Source organism: Micromys minutus, assembly GCF_963924665.1.
Source record: "Micromys minutus genome assembly, chromosome: 21".
Lineage (NCBI taxonomy): Eukaryota > Metazoa > Chordata > Mammalia > Rodentia > Muridae > Micromys > Micromys minutus.
Genome location: NC_137956.1, coordinates 13,252,910 through 13,276,632, shown reverse-complemented (window position 1 = coordinate 13,276,632; position 23,723 = coordinate 13,252,910). Strand labels below are relative to the sequence as shown.

Below are 23,723 nucleotides of genomic sequence, written 5' to 3'. Positions count from 1 at the left end.
AGTTCCGCCAACTGGGATACTGAGAATTTTGGTTTCTTTACAAACATAGAAATGTTATGGGAATATATTCTTGTCTTAATCCCAGGTATGGGATGTGGATCTGCTTCAGACTGTCCACAGCAGCTGACTATGATTTGCCAGTGCTCTGGCAGGGGTGTAGTTTTGTCAGCTGTAGATAGTTTTTGCAAATGTGTGACATTTTGAATTCTTGGGACTCTTGTGACTCCTTCTGTTGTTCCTGTTGTTGCTAGTTGCTGGTTGGCAGATATCCCAGTGACTGAGATTAAACTTGCCTCAAGCAACTCAATGCAGGAAGTAGTCTAAGGATGTTGACTCTCACTGTCCCCTCTGGCCTTCTTTTCCTCCTACCTAGTGTTGGGGGGATTGGAAGGGATAAGGGTGGAGAAGGGTGGTAGAAATAGGAACCCATAAAGTAGTCAAAAATCCAGCTACAAACGGGGAACCAAATATTAAAAAATATGAGCCTTTGAGGGCCATTCTTGTTCAAACCACAGACCACCTGCTGTACATCAAATTTCATGTCTTAGGCAACTTTTGTAGCACAGCCCCCAGGGTGTTAGTGTTTTCTTCTATCACTTCATGACTTCAGTTTCAGTCTTTGAGCTAAGTATGTTGGTTTGCAGCGTCTTAGTTGCTCCTGTTGAACTGTACTAGAGGCAGCCTTAAAAAAAATTCTTCAACTAATGACGGGGTACATATCTTACTTATGGCTTTCTCCTTCTCTAGAAAATATCATTTAATTTTTTTTTAATTTTTGAAATTGATCATTTTCTCCAAAATTTTTGTCCTCTTATCACTGTTGGTGACTGATACAGAGATCTCACCTTGGAGAAAGAAGCTATGGAAAAATAAAACTCCCTGCCCTGTACACTGTCCTCTCTGGCATTTTCCTGTGATTTTTACCCTTGGTTTTTGTTTGAGTCTTCTAATAAGTGGTTTTATGTAGATTCTCTGTGTTGTTTCAATGATGATATGGTTAGTTCCCTCACCGTTTCCTCTATAGCTGATATCTTAGTGAGTATGGAATGCCGCTGCAGCTGTGAGTCAGGATGCATGTCCTGTGGATGACTACCATATAGGCTTTGATCAAATGTCCTTTCCTCTCTTTGCTGTGCCTTGGATTCTAGGATCCCATCCTAGAAGACATGGTCACATATATTTATTTGCCTGGGCTACAACGATTTTTATTGCTTTTGATAGCCTTGATCATCTGAATGATTATTGGCTGGGATTTTTGAGAATTCACACTGGTGTTTATCCTGTTAATAAAGTGCCTTCCAAGATGTCTAGGTATTGCTATTCTATCTCAGTGTATCTGACATGATCGGTGTGACTAAGAACAGTTGGTGCTGGTCTTGATCTTGGCTTGAGATGATTTTTACTTCTCCCTGAAGACCAACCAAGTATTTTCTTGGAAACTTTAAACTGTATTCACTGAGGATACCAGGGAGCTAATGGGAGATGCTCTTTTACTCTTGATTGATCAAGTTATAAAGCTAAGTTTCTAAGTACTTAGAGAAAAATATTTTCAGTGGTGATGAAGAGCGTCTCTCCTTATGTGTTGCAGGTGGGAATGAGATCACGAAATCAAGGAGGAGAAAGTTCATCTAATGGGCATGTCTCCTGCCCCAAGTCCTCCAGCATCAGCAGTGATGGTGGTAAGGGCCCCTCAGAAGATGCAAAAAAGAACAAGGCAAGCCGGAAGGAAGGTGATGTCATGGCTTCTGGAACTGTCAAACGGCACCTCAAACCATCTGGAGAAAGTGAGAGAAAGACTAAGAAGTCTCTGGAGTTATCCAAGGAGGATCTCATCCAGCTCCTGAGTATCATGGAAGGCGAGCTGCAGGTAAAGTCAGATGTGTTCAGCTCATGTGGTACCAGTTCCTGGCCTGGAGAGTAAGGAATATCAACCTATCCCTCACTGGACCGAGAGCATCGTTGGAAAAGGGGGGTTACCATCCTCAGTTATGTCTAAATCCCGATGTGGGCACAGGTTCTCACTGAATAAGTATTTGTTTAAAGGTACAACAAATGACAAGTTACTAATTCCATCTTCCAGCTTCTCTGCAAGTGTAAAGTTTCATCATGATATAATTCAGCAGCGTGTTAATGCAGATTCTAGAAAGAGGCTATCTGACTTAGACAGGGCCCTGATGGAAAAATGTGGAAATGTTAGGAACAGCAAAATGGTATCCTGCAACAAGTACTTTTGTGCTTCTTCTAGGAGGGAGGGGCAGTGGGCATCAGACCTAGAGCGTTGCAGAGACCCGCCTTTCTGCTTCATGTACTTTGATTTCTTTATAACTTAGAAAGAGTTCTCCCATGCCTTAGGAGTTGAGGCACAGTGAATAGACTAGCATATTGTGAAGAACCAAAATGGTTTCCCAAGGCATTTTCAAGTCTATTATTTCATCTGATGTTGGAAACATAGAGGAATAAGTATTGGATAAACGAAGAAGCTGAGGCTAGGGGCCTTAATAGGCTTTGTCCAGATCTCATCTCAGGCCTCTTGGCTCTTGGTCCAGTGATCTTTCTGCCCTCCCACACCAACTTTTTTTGGTTGTCATGGGCCTGGACTATCCCAATAATGTCTGTGTTTTTGGAAGATTCAGGAAACAGTTTAAATTTTCTTTTTGAATTTGTTTTTCTGGACAATTGTATTTCTGACAGTAATCGAAGAGTAACTTTTTGTTCAAGGACAGGATGAATTAAGAATGGAATTACTGTTTTCAGCTTTTGTTAGTTTTGTTAGCTCGAAGAAGCCTCCAAGGAAATACTAGCAACTCTATGAAGTGAATGTTTCATTGCATTACAGGTAGTACAGGGGAAGTTTGCAGCCTTCCCCTAACTAGTGTGGCTACTTGTAGCAATAATATTAAAAACTAACTGGCTTATCTCTTTATCGGCCCCGGCGACCTCACTCCTCAGGTGTTGCTTTTTGTGCGGAGTCGTGCACACAGACTATGTCACTCGGTCCACAAGCTACACTCTCCATGAGATTCCGTTCCCAGACGGTTCACTCCGCCCACCCTACTGCCTTCGTCCAGGGTGGAATTACCGCCCCAGTCTTCTTTTTCCCACCGCCTGTCACAAACATCAGTTCAAAATTTATACGATAGATTCTCAATTCACAAACCCTCTACACAATAAGATTACATCCAATAGACAAAGATACAAACTGCCCTTCCATATAAGACAAAGACCTATAGAATCCCTTTAAATATTTATATCTACCTATGTTTGATTACAGCCACCAGGATCTAAGTCTGCTTTCCCTGGCTCCGTCTTGATTTTTTTCCCTCTCCATCCCTGTTCCTTTTCTGTTTTCTTACCTTTTCTCCACCTACCTCTCTACTACCCAATCACATATCGACTTAACATAAATCTACAGCAACTGCACTCCTCTTCCCATCTGTGTATGAATGCTCAGATAAGGAAGCCTCTGGGATAAAGAGAAATATAAATCATACATAACTAACGTTTGAACAATACAAATACAGCTGAACAAAAATCACACTTAAATTGCACAGCAAAAAGGAAAACTTCCCAGAACACAACCATTACTAAGCATAACATCACCACGCCTAGAAGTGTGGTTGTCATTTTGCTGAGTAGTATTTATTGGGTAGAGTTGAATGACAATGGTACCTGATGCCTGAGCACAGTGAGGGTGTGTGTGCCTTTTGGAGCAACTCCATCTTGTCTGGTTCCTGCCACGCTGACTACTGTGAATTTGTGGCTCTTGTGGACACTTCTCTCTTTAGAAGGCTGTTACGTCCTGGTGGACTCTGTAAGGCCACTCATGTCACTTTGTGTAGGTTGATGTTAAGGCAATGCATGATTGAACAGTGGAGAGGTAGGTGGGGAAAGAGTCTAGAGGAACGGAAGAGAGGGAGAGGAGGAGGGGGTTGGGAAGGAGGCAACATGGGAGCCGGTGGTGGAGGAAGGTGAGTGAACACAACACGCCCGGGGGGGGGGGTGTGGATGAATGAACTGTCTGGGAAGTGAACCGAATGGAGGGCCGCTTGCGGATCATGTGATAGCGTCTGGGTGCCCGGCTCCACACTGGAAAGCATCTGCGGAGACCTCTGTGCCGATAACAACAGAACCCATTTTTAATAACTACCGCAACAGCTTTTGGGGACATAGTGGTGCCGCGTGTCATTCTAGATTGCTATGTAAAAGATAACACTCACACTTCAGAAACATGGAGAAAGTAGACAGATGTCCCAAAGACAGGCGTTTTTTATTCATCCCTTTGGGTAATAGATGCTTATAACAGATGTTTCCCTTACACGTATTCCTAGGCTGTTATAAAAAAAGAAAAAAGTAAAATGTGCAGTGTCATTTCTTAGGGGGAGGAGTGAAGGAAAGGGGAAATGAAGGGGAAACTTCACAGAGTTTCAAGATGATTTAAATCACAAGCAAACCATAAGGCTCGCCCACGCAAAGGTACTTGTGAACATATTTGTAAAAGAACGTTTTACAGGGTTCCATTTGTTTAAGACTGATCTTGTATTTGGAGACTAGACATGTTCTTATAGTAGACATTTGTCCTCTCTTAACTCCGGCACATTGGAGGTATTGTGGTTAGTAGTGGGAAGCTAGTCATACTAGCAAACGTGAGTGGACTGATGAAAATGGGCTAGCAGGCTGCTAAGCTTACCAGACCAGACAGGAGAGAGAAAAGAAGAGGCAGGAATGTGTCATAATCAATAGTATTATATATGTATGCAGGAAATTAATACAGCGGGAGATTTTCTTAAACTTAGCTAGTTCCCAAATAATGGCACAGAAAGGCTAAGATTTATTTACAATTTAAAAGCACAACAACTAGGCATTATAATTCTGTTCTAATCTTCTAATCTAATCCTGCTACCCGCCCCCCAAGCCATAATACTTGCATTTAGGGCCTTCCATGCTCCAACTGAACTCTCATAATGTGCCCTTCCTATTATGCCTAAAGGAAGATGGTTTGGGAAGTATTGTAGGGATGGCTTAACATTCAAGGAACAATTAGTGTGTTGTTTCTCAGATTTCCATTGGTCTGTCTATGGCTGTATGAGTCCAATGTCCTTACTCCACAGATGACCTCCGGAGGGTCTATATAATATTGGAGATATAATGCCTTACTCCTCCTTATATCACAAACAGTCATGTCCCGGGCCCAAGGAGGGTCAGCCCTCTAGTCATAACTGCTATAGATTCCTTGTCTAACATACAGGCCAACATTCTGCCTGTTTTATGTCACTTGCACTCTGGGAAAAGTCCACTTTTGAATTTCAAGATCTTTATACCTACTCTTGATCTCCAGAATTTCCTCCATGCAAATTCATACATGAACCCACAAATCGAAGACATTACGTGGAAAGATACTTTTTATCAGGGGTACAGAATGAGATCAGAGCCCAAGGCTTAGTGTGTTGCAAGTATCAAAAGCGAGGACCAGTAGAGATGCCAGATGCTGGACACTATGCAGATATGGGGGTTTAGTATTTGCAGCTCACTGGCTCATGTTCGATGAAGTAGTGTAACCAGGAGGCCTTGGGGTGGGGGTGGAGGAAACCTGGTCTATAGTTCAAAGGAAGTAGGGTGATATACAGAAAAAAATGGGCTTACAGGGTCGTTAGAATAAGACAGTAATGAAGTCTGTTAGAGAAGAGTGTCTTTCAAATTTTTCACTGCCACACTTGAGTGGTTGTAAGCTGTTGTCTCAGCACCAGGTCTGGCCAGCATTGCTGACATCGGAGTTCTAGTCTGGTTTCTATTACTGCGGTTCTGTCCTTGCCTGTTTCCAGCAACACGTGCTTTCTAATAAGTTGTAACATTATTATTATTATTATTTTACCCTCTGGGTGAAAAACTAGTTACGTATTTCCTAGACTGAACTGAAAGTAATGAAACTGTACTCCCCGACGCCATGGATTGGGTACCATGATTCATTTCTCCTTGTATTTATTCTAAAATAGCACTTTTAAGAATCCAGTCAACTTGGCTGCACAAAACCCAACAAAACTTCAAAGGAAGTAATACTCTCATCATAAAAACCACAATACAAAAGACTTGGCAAAAGGGCATTCTTATAAAGTAAGTCAAAGCCAGGATATGAATAAATTATTTTTCTTCATTCAAAAAAGCATTTTACATTGTAAAATCCCTTAGCATATCTACCTCAATACATCTGAGGGGGAAACTTCCTCAGGTTGGATCTCGTTATCTCTCCCTTTGTTGTTATGCTTTGTTTTCTTTGCCCTGAATATACAGAGATATGGAGAAAAGTAGATAACACATGATTAGCTAATGTGTCAGAATACCATCGGCTTTTCTGTTCTGCTGGCTAAGTCATACAGTCAGTGGTACAGAGAAAAACTCGAGCCTTTGGCAACTGTCAGACAGTTGTATCTGTATCTCAAACATGGATTATGAAACAGTGAACTTATACATAAGGACTTTATCTCCCTCTGCTCTGGTCTTTCTAGCCATTTTCTTTACTACTGTTCACTAGCTCATCTCTACTTCTACACCTACTGGAAGAAAGCCGGCTCTCTGTGCGTCCTCACCACGGCGGTTCATATGTCCTGAGAACCTGTCAGAGTCTGACTTACAGCACTTGAGGAACATTGTTATGGGAGAGGTGCAAACTCGTAGGGTGTTTCAAACTTAGGACCCTCCTTATCTCATGCTGAGGCGTCAAAGAGCAGAGAGTCCTTCAGTCAGATGACAGGAACTGGCTGAGGAAGGCTGGAGCTCTCTTTGACTTTATGAACCGAATCACAGGAAATGCTTTCCAGAAGGATCCCTAAAATTCTAAGCCTACTACTGTCAGTGAGGGGAGGCCCGGAAGAAACAGAGAGTGGTGTCTCTCAGAAATCTACAAATTTAGAAGAAGCTGGTTAAGGGTTATTTAAACCTGAGATACATACTCACATGTTGTGGTGGTAGTGGTCTTAAATTCTTTCCTCTTTAGCTGACCAGCAAAACATGTTTCACACAACGAAGGCACCTAGAACACACCTTAACCTCTTGATTTGAAACTACCACGTTACTTTTCTCTACTTTGAGCTTTCTTTAAGAGGCAAACAGTGAGACTTGAATGTTAAATTCAATGGAGAAGTTTGGTAGAATTTCAAAGGTTTGCTACCTGGCCCTCGAATGTTAAGTCTAGGCTTCTGTTTTATCCCTGGTGTATGAAGATGGATTTCCTACCTTCTAGTGTGACTGTCATCACTGAACTTGGCTAAATAAGTGCCTTGGATAAGTTTGAGGGAGGAGAGCAGAGAAAGGTTTGCAGCTAGAGGGGAAACATGCCAGGGAGGATTTTCAATGATTAAAGGACTTTCTGTTCTTGATAGGTTAGGAGGTTACAGAACCAGAAAGGAGCAATGCCAAGAACACAGGCAGGAAAGGGATTGTGGGTGACAGAATCTTGGAGGAGACAGTAGACAGGGAATCAAAGTCATAATTTGGGAGCTGACCTGGATCCTGGTCTTCAAATGGAGGAAAATCCTCCACCTTCTGTGTGACAAGAGAGTGAAAGATTTGCATCTCAGGGGACAGCTGAAAGAGCTCTCTGACAGGCTTGCTTTTCTCATTCAAATAAAGTGGTGTCCAGACAACTGACAGGTGCTGTGAGCTAATCAGCGGTCCTGAAGAGGACCCAGCACACACTCAATCACTGCCCAAGGTGGGTGCCAGGTGTTAGAAGACCACTGGTTCTCAACCGGTGGGTGGTAATCTCCTGGGGGTCAAATGACCCTTCCACAGGGGTTCCAAATCAGATATCCTGCATATGAGATATTTGCATTAGAACTCAAAATGGTAGCAAAATTACAGTTGTGGAGTAGCAAAAAATCTTTTATGCGGGTTGACTATAGTTATGAAGTAGTGATGAAATAATTTTATGGTTGGGGGGTCACGACAACATGAGGAGCTGTAGTAAAGGGTCACAGCATTGGGAAGGTTGAGAACTGGTGTGTTAGAGGAAGATTGACATGGATCATGTGGCCACTTATGAGTAGGACGTGGAGCTGCACAGAAAGTGAGGCTGTGTTTTCTGTCGTCAGTGGCCTTTTTCAAAGGAGATACAGCTCGAGGTGTTGAATTGAGGGCTAAAGGTCTGAGTGGCTGCAGTGAAAAGACAAAGTGTGTGTGGGTGAGGAGCAGCCAACCTGGAAGAGCTATTGGGCTGAAGAAGCGTGCCAACAGATAGGACTGGAGATCAGCTTCTTTGTCCATAGACTTTGATGTGAAGTTGTCAACACAGGGTACTGAGTGTGGTCTTGGAGGTAGCTGTGAAGGTAGCTGAAGTTACTGGTATGAAGGAACCGTGGAGTTAGAATGTTGACTAAGACTTCCGTTGAATGTTCAAACCCAGGGTGAAGGAGGCTTTGGAACGGAGAACAAGTCTGTATCATTGGTTAGGTACAAGAGCGGAACACAGGAGGTCGGCAGATGACTTTGGCCAAAATATTCATCTTGATGATGTCATTCTGTTGCTTAAGACTTTGTACGACAGCCTTAGACTTTATTAGATTGAAACTGAAATTGAAATTGCTCAGGCTGGTAGGTACAATCTGTTAACTATCTAATGCTTAGCTATGGAAACGCATTCTTGGTGTTACTTTAGATAGCCAATCCTATCCAAATAGGCAAGCTGTACACTCTTCCACAGCGCTGGCCCACACTCATTCATACAAACTCAAATACTATCACCATTCTAAGGGGGAATTTTTTCTTCCTCTCACACTGAGAGTACTTGCGAGACAAAACTGGGTCTTTTGGGAAACTGTAGTGTATTATTCTGTACTAAAACAGTTTGTGTGCATTTAGAGACCGCCGAAGGCTTCCCTTCTTTGTTAAGTCTTTTATAATCCCTTATTCTTCAACACTTGCCTCCATCCTGCCATGGAGTCCTGCATGGCTTTGTAATGTGTGAATAATAGAATCTCATTTATACACACTCTGTGTGTCTCATAGACTTAAGTTGTGTTGCCACCACCCCAGCCCAGAAACCAAAAAGCAACACTAAGACAACAAAGACATCTTTAAAGGACAGAGATACTAGAAAGGGGTTGGGCATATGTCATCATTGCTAGTCCATTTGTTACTGATAGTCCCAAATTGGTCTGATTGTGTACACCCTGTGAAGCATTTATAAAAACAGCTTTTACTGTATGTACGTAGTGTATACATGGGTAAATGTCTGTGTGTTGTCTGTGCACACAGTTTATACTCATGGAAGAATTTTACCAGCAGAGCTATCATTTCAAGTCCAAAATTGATGTTTTAATATCTTCAAAGATATTTGAATTTTATAAAGTATAAGCATCATCTACAAAATCATGTTATTTTGGGAATGGTCATAACTGTGTAATGTTATTTCTAGCCACACATGCTATAATCCCAGGGTTGTTTGGTTCATTTGCCTGGTTGGTTGGTTTGTTGTTGGTTTTGATCATCTTTTGTGGGAAGGAAGCACTCTTTAATTACACAATTGTGTCTGTGTGCAAACACAAGAGTGCAGATGCCTGAGGCCTTGGATCCTGCATAGTTGGAGTTTCAGGTCACTAGGGAAGCCATGGGGATGTTGAGAAGGTAATTCAGGTCCCCTATAGAACTGTGCACTGGTGACTGCTCATCCATTTCTCCAGCCCCCTCCCATTTCTGTCATCTTTAAAAAGAGCTGTCATACTCCACTGAAGATGAGGATAGTCCACTCAGCACAGCCAGGCACAGCAGGCTCATCTCAAAGGGATGCAATATACTGTCTTTCTCTCTGGCAACAGCTTTTCTTTTCCTAAATGAGCTCCATTTGTCACCAGGTGTGGCCTCCTGTAGAATCTCTGTGTTTCTGACATGCTGGATTTCAGTTATCCTTTCTGGCTTTCAGACTCCATGTCTCACCTGCTCTCAATCTGCTTCATCTTTGAATCTCAGGCTGAGATCGCCTTGAGCAAGGGACCCAGTGAACTTTCTCACCGCTGACATGATCAGTGTGCTGAGAATGGCATGTTTTTGCTGGGTTCAGGAGGCAGAAAGGCAGGCTGCCTTCTGATTAAAACCAAGACCACATCTGACCTTTCCTTGGCGACAAAGCCTCAGAATCTTGTGGCAGAATTGTCTGCATTTTGACAAAGAGCTCTTCTGTGTGCTTTTCACTCTGTGGCAGACTATGTTTGACGTTCCTAATATGTCTGCAGTGAGGACAGTATATTCACTGTCGGAACAGGGCAGAACTTGGGTTTAATTGTGAAGTGTGTGTGTGTGGGGGGACATATTAATAAAGAAATTCTCTCACAAATGTGTTGTTTGTTTGGTGGGATCTGGACAGGAGAAAACACTCTGTAGGGGGACTCAAAGATGGAGACAGGTCCTTTCTTTTGTGACCCACCTTTCTAGCAGTGAGAGTGATCTCAAGTCATTCCAAGAACAAACTCTATCCAAATATTCCAATTATTTATGTAACCCCCCCCCCCAATTATGTGTTGAATATATGTATTTGTTGTATGGAGCCAATTTTGCGTAAAGTCAGAGTATATGCAGGTGTTGGAAGAAACATTAAATAGACTTAGAACATCATGGGCTCCTGACTTTAGAATGGCTTCCAGGGAGACATCAAGTGCACATCTGCAGTCCCAGGTGTGCTGCTGTAGGGAATGCACTCGAGAAGACGTCTGGGATACAGATTTAAGCCTGCACTCTTTACTAGTCAGCTGGTTACTATACTGGGTGTTTGGGATTCTAGTGTGGCTGTGAGCCTTTCCCAGGGTGAGCTTTTTAAGCACAAAAACCATATTTTGGTTGATCAACTTCAGTTAAACAAGAACAGCTTGCCAGAAGGGGAACTAGCAAGGTTGATACATTTAGAGACCTATGAACAGGGTTGGATTAGGTCTTTGTTTTGGTTGGTGGTACTGTCTAAGGTGCTGCCGAGTCTTACAGCTTAAACGGCACGTCTACCGTGGAATCTCTTTTTCCAAAGTCTGGGGCCCTGTTATACCTGGGCTCAGGCAAGAGCTAGACCTGTGCTACTCACTGGAACTTCTGATGAAGACAGGAATAGTTAATACTTGCCCCGACCCATGTTGCAGTCACTAGCCACACGTGGCTTTGTAGTTTCTTGAAATGTAGCTAACTGAGCAGAGAAGTTGTATTTTGACTTCTGTTGAATGCTAAATAAAGAAAGGTTGAACACTCACCTGTGTGTGGGTTTGTGCACATGAATACAATACTTGTGGAGGCCAGAGAGGGCATCGGTTGCCCTGGAGCCAGAGTTGTAGGTGCTCCTAAGCTGCTCATAATGACTGCAGGACTTGAACTCTAGTCCTTTGGAAGCACAGCATGTGCTCTCTGAGGCATCTCTCCAGTTCCAATGGCTGATTAGTCCGACTTTAAGTAGCCACATGTATGTAGCACAGGGCTGGTGCCAAGACATCCATCCTTGGCAGGCCCTTAGAGGATACTGAACCCAGGGAAGAGGGAAAAGTCCTGGCTCGAGAGGAATTGGAGTCCTGGGTACAGAGCAGGGCGTGGTGTGTCATGATTTAAGTGGGGAAAGAACTCAGATCCCAGCACTGTGTTTTCTTTCCTGTTGCTGTGATTTAAAAAAACACCCCCGACAAAGCTGGGTGTGGTGCCATACCCCTTGAATCTCAGCACTTGGGAGGCAGAGAGCTAGAGGAGCTTAGTCTACGGGAGTGTGGAGCCAGGAAGCAGTGGAAGCTTTAAAGAGCTGGCTTGGAACAAGAGTGAGGTAGAGGCGTGTCCAAACCCTAGAAATCTCATCCTGAGATGGGCGGGAGTAGGATTGTACCTGCCCCGCCCCTCTCGGATCCCGTACTGCCCCACCCTGCCCTGGTCCTGCATATCCTGGCCCACACAGTCCTGTGACCCAACCTTTGATCCTCAGAGGAAGCCATGTAGCCTGGCAACGAGGATATTCTCCCTTTCCTTATAAGGTTATGTCCAACAATATGTGAAATTCCGCCTAGGCATACGAGGTATCCTCAGCACCCTGGCTCTGGCCAGTGTTGTACAGTCTCCCAAAGACCCCTACCCACTCCCCAAAGGTTTAAATAGCCTTTGTTCTCCCATGAAGCCTGTCTCTCAAGAGTCTGTTCTTATTGTCCTCACTCACCCCCGAGATCTTCATCCCCACTGCTGCTTCCTGTCTCACTCCCCCTCTCAGGATCTAATGGGACAGTCAGGAAGATACAGGGAGGCTGTCTTAAACAAAAACAAAGAACCCTGACAGAAGCAAAGCAATTTAAGGAGCAGTACATGGTAGTGAAACATCGGCTCAAAGGGGGCAACTTAAGTGAGGGAAAGGCACATTTTGGCTCACAGTTCAAGGTGTACTCTATTCTGGTAGGGACCTGAAGGTAGCAGGAGCTTGAAGCAGCTGATCACATCCCTTTCCTTGCTTTCTGGTGTGGCAGGATCTGCACATTTAATCATCACCCTTCTGCATGGGTTGAGGATACTTAAGCAGCCTTCCCCAAGAGCATATCTTTGTAGGGCACAGCATGCTTGATGAACTCCAAAGCTCATGGTTTCTTCTTCCGCAATTGTTCCCTAAAGACTGGGCTATCATACTCTTTTTTTTTTTTTTTAAATCTCTTTTTAAAAATTCTACCTTGTCCTGTCCAGGTGTTGTGTCTGTGACTGCTGTGTCACATGTGTGTCCTTAGGTGACAGGAAAAAAAGCTATGTCTATACTTGGTGTTCTCCCCACACGAACATCTGAATAATTAATAGTCTAATATTTCCTGGTAAGAGCAAGCCTGAGGTGACCACTGGTCCAGTGCCACAGAGCCCGGACAGGGAGCTAGCCTGAGACAACCGTTAGTCCACCACCATGCAGGACCTGTCTGGCTCCCAGGGCCTGGAGCAAGCCAGAAACTAGCTGAAGACATGTCTGGGGTCTGCATGGACCAGAGGGAGTAAGATGGAGACTAGAAAAACCCTACCTGGAACCTTGAGGCTCCAGGAAGGAGTGAGCCCAAGACAGATGAGGCCAGGGGAGGCAGACCAGGCCTGAGAGGACCTCTGATTGGTGCCACAATGCACAGGCAGAGGATGGCACTCCTGAGACCAGTCCTGAGATGATCATGGACCCTCAGAGACCACAGGTGCCACTAAGAGGAGCAAGTAAGTGGTGGAGAAATGGGAGAGAAAGGGAAACAGAAGGAGGTGGGCACAGTGAAGAGAGGCAGCCCTGAAGACTCAAGGGTAGTGAGGAACAGCCTGGTGTGAGTGGCTGGTGATGCCACCTGGGAACATGGTGGGGTCCTGGCCTGTGCTGCCATGGGGGGGGGGTGGGCATCACTTCTGGGTCCATGGCTGTGCAGTGTCTGTTACCACCAAAGGTCAGGAAGAAAGGTCTAAGGTGCTACCCTGGCATATGTTGGTGTTTGAGGGCTTTGCAGAACTGTGCCCCGCCCCCAGTTTTCTGTTAAAGCTGACCAGCTGCAGTACTCTGGAGAACAGCCACGCACATCACCCAGGAAGTACAGTGGAACTAGCCCTGGTTGCAGGACTTGCTGGGGAGCTCACCCCAAGGGTCTGAGCGTGGGAGACCTGGCCCTGCCCCTTACCAGCTACAGCACTTGGGGGAACGGGCCCTATACCCCAGCCTTACACCTCAGCTGGGCAACACAGGGTGGCCCCAAGGTCATGAGAGTGGTAGAGCAGTGGTTTGGGTGGGGTAGCCATGGCAGAGCAGGACAGCTCTAGTGGTGTGCTGCTGTGATGGGGGTGAGCTGGGGGGCTGACCACCAGCTCGCATACTTCTCAGGCCCAGATCCAGGGCTTTGAATTGGCCTGCCCCAACACTTAGTCCTTTAATGAACTGCTGGGGCACACGAAGGGGCCAGTCCTACAGATCCAAAGCTACAGGATCTTCATGACATAGGCAACAACAGGAGATCCAGGAGTCCCCACTGAGGTTTCAGTACTGATAGGGTAGGAGAAGCCAGAGGCCTCTCATTGCAATGAACACTTACAAGCAAAGTCTGGACCAAAGGGTGTACTGTGGGACACACTACAGCTTCCACAACTAGATTTACTGGTCTCTATTGGTGGGGAGGTAGCAAGGGCAGAGGACAGGTATAAGGGGAGAGGGAGATGAGGGGGATTGGGGGACTCGATGTGAAATTTCACGAAGAACCAATAAAGAGTTCAAAAGAGTTTCTACTTCTTACTCAATACCGACTGCTAATGTTTTTAAATCACACTGAGTCACCAAGCTGAGTGCCAAGAAACCAACATGTACTGTTGTGCTTGCAGTCCAAGTTGAGAGCAGGCACCGGGAAAGGACTGCTTTCCCTAGATAAGGGCAAGAGGTATACATTCTTGAGCAACAGGATTTTTTTTTCCATATAAAACTTTTTTTTTTTTTTAAATTTGTTGGATTTCAAACTCTGGTTGACATTTTTGGCCTCTAATTCATACTTTGAGCTGAGGCTATTGACGCCTTCACCCACCCATATCTCAGCGCATCTTGCTCTTTTATTTTCCTGCTTCTCAGCAGCAGGAGTTGAATCACCAGTGTGTCAGTGTTGGTTTGTTGTTGGTAATTTAAAACATTAAAGGTAAGAGGTGTGCTTCTGTCGGGTGCATTCTTCTAGTTCCGGTCATTATATCACTTAAAATGTTTTCAATGAAGGAGTCAGGAGGACAAGAGATGGCAGAAGGCCGGTGTAGTTAAAGCATACTGTGTGCATGTCCAGAGATGTCACGGTGAGATCTATTGACCTGCATGATTACTATGTGTAAATACTTAGTGTTAAAAATGAAATGTATTGGGCTTAGAGATGGCTGGGGGGGGGGGGAGGGCTTTGCTGCCAAACCCGAGAGCTTGAGTTTGACTCGCAACATACACAAACACAGACACACACACACAAGAAAAAACATGTAACAGTTTTCTCTTTCAAAGGATTATTAGTACTTCGAGAGTTTTATACAATATGCCTTAATCATTCTCAGGCCCCTTCTCTACTTGCTCAACTTTGTTTCAGGATCACCTTGTGCTGCCCAGATAATCTTGCACGTGTGGTTGCCCACTGACGAGTGGTCGACTTACCTAGGGCTGTGCTCTTAGAGAAAGCTGTCTCCTCTCCTAGAAGCTAATAATTAGCAATAGCGCCCTACATTGGGGAGCGATTGTGTGCCTACCTCCCCTCTTCCAGCTGGGATTTCCTCTATCTTGGGCTTACATACATGCTCTCATGCCGTTGTGATTTACATACGTGCCACTGCTCTGCTCTGTCTGGAAGATGGCAGCTCCTTGCAGTCTCTGACACATACACCCTTCTTGTCCCTTCTTCCACAACGATCCTGAGTCTTAGCAGGGGGTTACAGTGTATATGCTCCCTTTTGTGCTAAGCATTCTGTAGTCTCTTAATTGTAATAAAAAGTTTTTAAATGACATTTGTTGACTATAAAAACAGAGTAAAAGGTATAGACTAGGGATATAGCTCAGTGGTAGACCAGGCACTTAGCAAGTGTAAGGCTTTGATCCATACACCATCAAAAAGAGACAAAGGGCTGGCCAGAATGTCTAGAGTATAGTAAATTTAATTTGACGGTACCACTGCATTGGCACCACCTATGTGTAAAACCTGGACATTGTATATGAATGTCTGCACTAGTCTTTAATGTCTTTTACTTTCTTCTTTTCCTTGGAGACTACCACATAAAGACAATGCACTGTGCATTCTTCCGTGCTTTCTCTCCTGTTTCCCCTCCCGTTGATCTGCAGGAGACTTCTCAGGGTGCTCGGGCAGAGAGGGAAGACACTGCACACACTATCATACTTTTGTCCTTGCAGAGCCAACAGATCCATCTAGGATCAGAATTGAACTTCACATGTGCTCATGTAAGCCATGTATACATGGTTCACATGTATACATGTCAACCAGTAACAGACCAGCCTTGAAGCTGTGAACAATTCAAAGTGACTCATGCCATGGTTGGCAGCAGGAAATATGTTTATTCAACTTGTGAATGTTTAAGAGGAAAAGCGGGGCCCCGATGAGAATAGTTGAAATAATTCCAACAGGATATTCTTGTATAATACAAAGGAAGGGCATACATTCTGAATTAAGAGACCCGATGTGGGGCTAGAGAAGTTAAGGGGGCTTGCTGTTCTTACAGAGGAGCCACGTGTGATTCCCAGCACCCACATCCAGTGGCTCATAGCCACCACAGTCTGGGGGATCCACACCCTCTGCTGGCCTCACCTGAAAACACATGCTATACATGAACGCATACATATAAAATATCCATTTTTTTTTTTCAAAATGAACACTTGTCATCTGGCCTTTCCAGCTCACATGTAATTCTGTCTGTAGACCAGGCCTGCATACCAGCAAGGCATATGTTTGCCTTCAGGATTTCTATCATCCTTTTCAGACAGCAGCTGTTAATACCTAGAAATGCTTGCTCTGATGTTAAACATTTCCTGATCAAAGGCCTGAAGGGAAGCATGAAACAATGTGTACTAATTATAGCAGACCCTGTGTTATTTCCCTCCCTCCCACATCTCAAAATTAGCAATCCGGGGAGTGCATTTGTAAGTCCACAGTCCTGTGGAGACTATCTAAAATTTGTATTTTTGATATGTATGTGTGTGTAGACACGAGTTTGGGCCACCATATTGTATGCATACATTATATGTATACCTTATCATATGCACAAAGCAATCTCTGTTGGTTAAATACTCAAACAGGGAACTGATGGCTTGAAGGTATATAGTCCTCGCTCATTCGCCTTGAACAGTTTTATTTCTTCACCCTTTGCCAGCAAATACTGTTGCCTGTTGCTGTATCAAGTAGATGTTTTATTTCCTTTGCCAGATTGGTAGATGGAGTAGATATCTCTTCATAGTTTTAATTTATACTTATGACTGAAGTTGAGCATCTTTTCAAATGTTCTTTCCATTTATTTGGCTAGTCTGTTTACTCTGCTCTTTTGAAATATGTTGGTGTTTTACATTTTAATACATGTCCTTTATATAGGTGTTGGTTCTTTATGACATGGGCAATAAGTCAAATGTTTTCTCTGTGCAATTTTTGTTTTGCTTTTGGAACATATTTTACCATGTAGAATTGTAGAATTTATAACACTTGTTAGTCAGGCATCAATCTTTCCACTTATGACTCTGATAAGGATCAAAATTAGATCCCCTCTCTCAGACTATGAAAATAATTGTTTCCAAATTTTACTCCTAGAATTAACACTTCCTTGTAGCTTTCCTACATAAGTATCTAACCCATCTAGGATTCATCTTGGCCAAAGCATCCTGCTTTATTCTCCTGTACATGGCTATCATAGCAATTAGGGGTTTGGAACACATTATATACTGAAATGGAAGGGCATTAGCAAAGACGTTTGGTCACACAGATGCTAGAAGGCTGACAGACTAAAGAAGAAGAAAATGAAACTGAAGCTTGTGGGTTTAGGAGAAGCTAGGTGAAATCATGAAGAAAACATTTAGCAACAGATAGGAGGGAAGAAGAAAATTCTGGCATAAGATGATGGAGAGATGAGGTAGCGTCAGGAGACTGGGGATGACTAGCTCAGGACGTTAGGAGGGAATTATCGTGTGGACCCAAAGTCTGAGTTTTCACCATGGAGAGAAGGTTCAAAGTGTCATGCTGGAAGGAGGAAAATGGAGAATGAGGATTGACAGTTAGCAATCAGCAACGAACAACACAGTTCACCTTCGGGGCAGCCACTGAAGCACACTCTTGATGAGAAGTTCAAATAATTGCCGCTCATTGTGAGGAGTGAGTCTTGGAGTGAGTTTCTGGTAAAGAAAAGAGAAGATGAAGTGAGGTCAGTGGGAAAAGTAGCGTCACGAAAGGGTCTTGTTCTGACAGGGAAAAAGAGCTGCGTCTTTGTGTGCTTTTGTAGTTCAAAGATGGATGTGTTAAAGATGTAGACTTTATCAAAGAAGTCTCTAGCTCAGCAAGTGGAGACCATCACAGAAAACCACAACTAGACATCATACAGAGATTAATGGATCATGGGGAGCACAGCCCCAGCGGAAACATTTATATCATAGCTCCTCATCCTTGTCTTAAGGAATGACAATATCACAGAGGAGAGGCCAGAGGATTGTAGGAGTTAGAATACTGGGAAGTTTGTGTGAAAATCTCTCCTAGAAATGACTGCGTAAACAAGAGTAAAACAATGGCAGTATCAGTGGGCACATGAAGTTGATGGGAAACATTTTCACATGGTTCCATCTCTAGACAAAGAACTACAGGCAACCAAGGACTGCAGGAAAAGGAGAATTAGCATCTCCCATGGCTGAACCTCCTTATGGTCAGAGTGGTCAACCCTGGAGATGTATACACACAAACAACAAAAACAAACTCACTATATATACACCTGTTGTATTTATGTGTGTGAACACACACACACACATACACACACACACACACAACACTAATAATAATAATCAAAGAAAAAGAAGCTCTCACCTTGAGAGTGGGGGCAAAATCGGAAGGGTTGGAAGAAGGGCTTATGGTGGGGAGTGATGTAAATTCTGTCAATGAAATACATTTGAAACAAGAAATGTTTTTATTCTCAGCCAGTGAGGCGATTGGGACATAGTAGAAACTTTGAGTGGTGGGGCCCAGCTGAAGAAAATAGATTTCCAAGAGATGCAGCCCTTGGAGGGGACAATGGGACCTAGACCATCCTACTTCATTTCTTGGCTGCTACATGCTTCTGCCAAGGTGTATAGCCTCACTATTGGCCTAAAAGTTATTGAGCCAAGACAATGACCGAAACCCTGAGGCAAACCAAATTTCTCCTCTTTCCTGCTGACTCTTTCAAGTGTTCTGACACAGCCGGAGAAAGCTGGCTGATGCCTAGGCTGAGGAGAATGAGCTAGCACAGAACTTGTACTGACACCAGTGATGGGCTGAAGAGCTGAGAGAGGAGGCCCCAGGGGACAAGGTGAGAAGCTGGCCCTGACCGTTCAGTTCTTCACATGGGCCATGAGCTTTGTGCTCTAAGATACAGTAGAATATGAGGTGATAGGAGATGGTAGTGGCTTATCTCCAGTCATTTTACTTTTCTTGGTAAGTTGGGCAGTAAGGGGAAGTATTTGTAGATGGTTTGATAAGGAAGACATTAGGACATAAAGGATTTGTGAGAACGGGGAGAGAATGGCAGTAATGGTTTGTTGGTACCAACAGTTGGCCAGTTAAGGCCAAGGATCAGGTGGTATATAGACGAGCATTAGGGATGAGGACGAGTTAAAGAAGGCTGTTTGTAGTTTGACCTAGAGAGCACAGTCAAGTGAGGAAGGAGTGGAACATGAAGATGCAGTGGAAACTGAGGTAAGATGAGAAGGAAAGTGAGCATTGTTGGGGTAAACATAAATTGAGGGTTTCAACCCCACCTTTGATCATCCGGTTCCTAAGTAAAAGACACAAAACCTTTATATTAATAAGAAGCCTTAAAGCACTAGAGCTGGGCAGATGTCAACCCCCTAAGCTACTGTATCTATGCCCACGTTACAACTTGCTATGTTCCACCTGGGCCACTCTTACTCCAACTGGCCAACCCTCATGGCCATGTTCTCATGATTCACCGATCCCATAGTGTTTTTTCCTCTCCCCACCTCTTTGCTCTACCCCTTGAGGTCTCTCCTCAAACCCCAACAGAAGCCCCACCCACCTCTCTTCTGCTCAGCTATAGGTTGTAAGGTATCTTTATTGAGCCAATAGTTTTATAAGGAGCAACGTTACATAGCATCATTTGGTTGTAGGTGAGGATATCCTTTGCCCTCAAGAGTCCTTTTTAGGCACAGCCAGATCTTGGCACTAGTATTTAGTATTACAATGTATAGCAACAGACCAGCAACAGCTCCCTTGGGAAAGGGAACATGAAAGCCAGTGAAAGGATCAGAAAAGGATCAGAAAGTCAGTGGCTTACAGGCTCAACCATCACCATCACCAAAGATTGTTAGAATAAGGTTCTAGGGAGAATGAATGACAAATAGTTGAAATTATAGCTGGTTACAGTTTTCACAATACCAGAGAGCTAGATTATGACATAGGCGTTGCCGGCTGAGATAGTATAAAGACAGGTCATTAGAACAGAGTGTTCAGGGACCATAAAACGAGGTTCTAAATGACACCATCTCTCTTGTTTTGGACAGTGGACCCAAAGAAACAATAACTTCCTTGGAATCTCATTTTGGGAGAAGGAAAAGCCTAAGTCTGGAACAAGGAAAAGATTTATTACCTGTCAGACTACCTTGCCGAAGAGGTTGGAACCTAAACAATGATGGGAAAGTGATGGGCGGGACACACGTTGGCCATACATGTTATCTATATGTTACTCTGGCCCTCTACTTATAGAATCTAAAGCTCATGCCAGAATTCTGCAGATGGAGTTGAGGGGAGGAATGTGATTGAATTCCTTTGTCTTTTCCTAAGTGGCCACATTGAATAATCCTCCACCCCTTCCTGACTTTCACCATGAGTTTGGCTCTAATTAATTGCTTTAGAAGGAATGTGTGATGGAGCTTAGTTTGTTAGAACAGCTGGAGCACAGGTTCTGACTCTAACAATTCTGGGGATGAGAGTATCACAACCACCTACTTCTGAACTATCAGGCAGGTGGGATACCCATTAGTGTGTTCTCTTTGGGCCTTCAGACTTTATCCCTGTGGATGACATCATGCCACTAGCACTTTGGCTAGAACAAGTCCATGTTGTTTGGGCTTCTTTTGCCAGAATAGCTCTTGGGATTGAGTATGTAAAAATGGTGTTGGCAGAAAGAGGGCATTCATACTACATACTTGTTAGCCTTTGAGATCATGGAGAAATGTGAAAGGCATTTGGGGGTATTCTCATATCGTTATCAAGCAGACTGGCCACTGTTAAACACGAAACGATGAGTTCAGTGCTGTGAAATCTGGCAGTGGTGGCCAGCTGACCTCATCCACCTGCCTCTTCTCTGTAGTCATGGTCACCATGCTTTGATCTGACCATTCACTTACGGTGACAAACTGGTTTGACGACAGCTCAGATAAGGCTCCTGACCACGAAATCTCGGCAGAAGTCAGCACATATCCATCGTCTGAGGCACTAACATTCAGCTCAGGGAGTGCAGACAGACAGCAGGGGCCTTGAAATAAAGCAGGACTTTGGATCATAATGTCACTTCTATCGTAATCTAGAGAGTTCCTCCCCTGGATGTTTTATCTGTCATTATGAATTTTGGCAAGTGGTTCTCAGTCATTTATTTTGAACAGATCAAATGCATTGGCAATAGGAGAGCAGCTAGTGTGACCAGCATTTCCAACCTCAGAATCAATGTCATGCTGCTCCAAACAGCTTAAGTTTAACTTATGGATGGAAACAACTACCGTAAGGTCCAAGACATGAAACCATAGCACTTAATACACCGAATCTGACTGCTCTTATTGTGGGTGATGAGTGGTTGGAAGGAGATGCTCACAAGCAGTTAAAAAACAAGTTCTACAACAGCTCCCTCAGGAAGATCATCGAACCTACCAGTTTTTGGTTGACTGTTGGCAGTACACTCAGGGAGAAAGCATGCTATAAATAATATTTTATGTATTCACTTACCTGAAAAAGTACAAATGATGAATTAAAATGTCTGAGCCCATTGGCTATGTTCTCATTGCTAATGGGCCAAGAATTGGGTATTTGGATATACTGTGACATTTTAGTGAAATGCCACCTAATTTTTGATGGTGTTGACTTTATATTCATACATTGCCATTAATCTGTATACAGTATACAGTATATAGAAGTTTGAGAGGGTCTGACGGCCACATGTATTTAGAGAACCCTCAGAGTTTGGTATTAAGAGTACCAGCTGTAAAGTTAGATTGCCTAGATTTATATCCTGAGTGCACCATTTATCACTTGTGTGGCTTTGGGAAAATTACCAACCTTTTCTGTACCAGCCTCAGACCCATCATCTGCATAATAATAACCTTAGTGGTATTTATCTGATGTGACTGTTATGTGGCTTCCGTGATATCACATTTGCAAAAATACTGTGCACACTTCCTAGCATTTAACATTGGGAAGTGATGGGGAGAAAATGTGTTGCTGTAATTATGTATCAATAGAACCCCCCCCCCCAGGTTGTTAATAGAGTTTTCCCTTGTGAGTGGATCTGGAGGGTGCATTTTATATATCTTTCATTTTTTTCTTTCAACACATCTGTACTGTTGATTTTAGTTCCATGCTATAGTATACATCATAATTTTAAAACTTCTAAAATGTCAGTCACACATCTAAATGTCTAAAGCACAATTCCAATGAATTAATGCTAATTTCTTTGGGGGGGAGGCAATATTTTAATGCAGTTCCAAAAGCTGTGCTCTAAGTCAAGCCTTTTGAGTTGCATAGAACTTTGATACCATTTCCATCGACGTTGAGAAAGATGAGACTCCTATCTTCTACCTATGAAGAGAAAGCTAGGACTGGACCACATTCCCCGATTCCATCAAAACCTGCTCACCTACCTTCTGGCCATCCACAGCGCCTTCTGCTTCCCATCCAGCTCCAGTTGCTCATTTACACAATTTCAAAACTCAATAGCAGGGCAAAGGGAAACCATCTCCTGGTGAGTGGCTCACATGCTAATTTAGATCTATGTAAAAACATGTGAAAACTCTCATAATACATCATTATTACTCTGGCGCTTTTATCTTGTGTACGGTTTAAACTGCTAATGCTTTTTGCTTTTGTGGCTGATAAACCAACCTTTCCACCTTATGGATGATTAACTTCGTTAGCTTTGGTCTGGATTTCGTTCTTCTGGCTGGGGATTCATGAGTTCCCCCAGAATCTATTCAGTCATTGAGATGCGTTCCCGTAGCTCTTGAGACTAGGACCTAAAAGCTGTGCTTTGTGTCCTTGAACTGCATTGACCTTTGGAGTTTGCTGCCCATTGAACGGAAGGTCTTCCTTGTGAAATCATAGAATGGTGCCCCAGTTCCCTCCTCGTGACTTGATATCACCAAACAAAACTACCATTATCAGTGTCTGAGAAGGGAAAGGACGTGGTACCCTGTCTCTTTAAAAGTCGAGGGACACGGAGCGCAGCAGAATTCATTCTTCAGGGGCCGTGCCTTGAGAATTTTTCTGGCCCAGAATCAAGTTCCAGATAATTAATTATGTCAGTAAAAAACTCTGATGGTCTGTTCTCTTCGGAGAAAAATGACATCACCCGTAGAATTCTCTGGCAATGAAGAAGAACAAAGCTGTGAGCACAGGAAATAACAGACGAATGTCCACGAGTGCATATTTTACTCGCTTCAAAGATGTTCTGTGGAGCTGCCTCCCAGCGGCCATGGCTCGGCCAGGGGCCTCTGGGCCGCAGAGAGGTAGACTCCGGGCTGGGCTGCCAGACTTAAAGGCTGTGGCCTGATCCGAGTGTGCTTGCTGTTCTTGGGAAAGATACTAAAAAGATGACAAAGCTCGAAAGCTTTGGCGAGAGCAGCGAGCCAATCAAGTGATGTAGTGTGAGGAAATCGCAGCAGATGCGGAGGCTTCAGCTGCCGATGACGTCAGTCTGGGAAGCGACATCCGGCCTCTACTTCAGCCTTCACTCCCACAACGACTGTCACCGGCACACACGCAGAATGGCAGGAGCGCACAGCTCAGAGAAAATCTCCCGAAGTTTTAGTCTTTGCC

At 43.8% G+C, this 23,723-nt stretch overlaps 1 protein-coding gene across 2 annotated transcripts in view; it reads left to right on the top strand.

The window, feature by feature from the left end:
* Nucleotides 1-23,723, top strand: part of FILIP1 (filamin A interacting protein 1) — a 144,264-nt gene that overhangs the window by 63,694 nt on the left and 56,847 nt on the right. For both annotated transcript variants that reach the window (XM_080934893.1, XM_080934892.1), the window contains exon 2: nucleotides 1,589-1,867. In XM_080934893.1, the coding sequence (XP_080791019.1) occupies nucleotides 1,595-1,867 (273 nt within the window). In that variant the 5' untranslated portion in view covers nucleotides 1,589-1,594. The remainder of the gene's footprint in view (nucleotides 1-1,588; nucleotides 1,868-23,723) is intronic.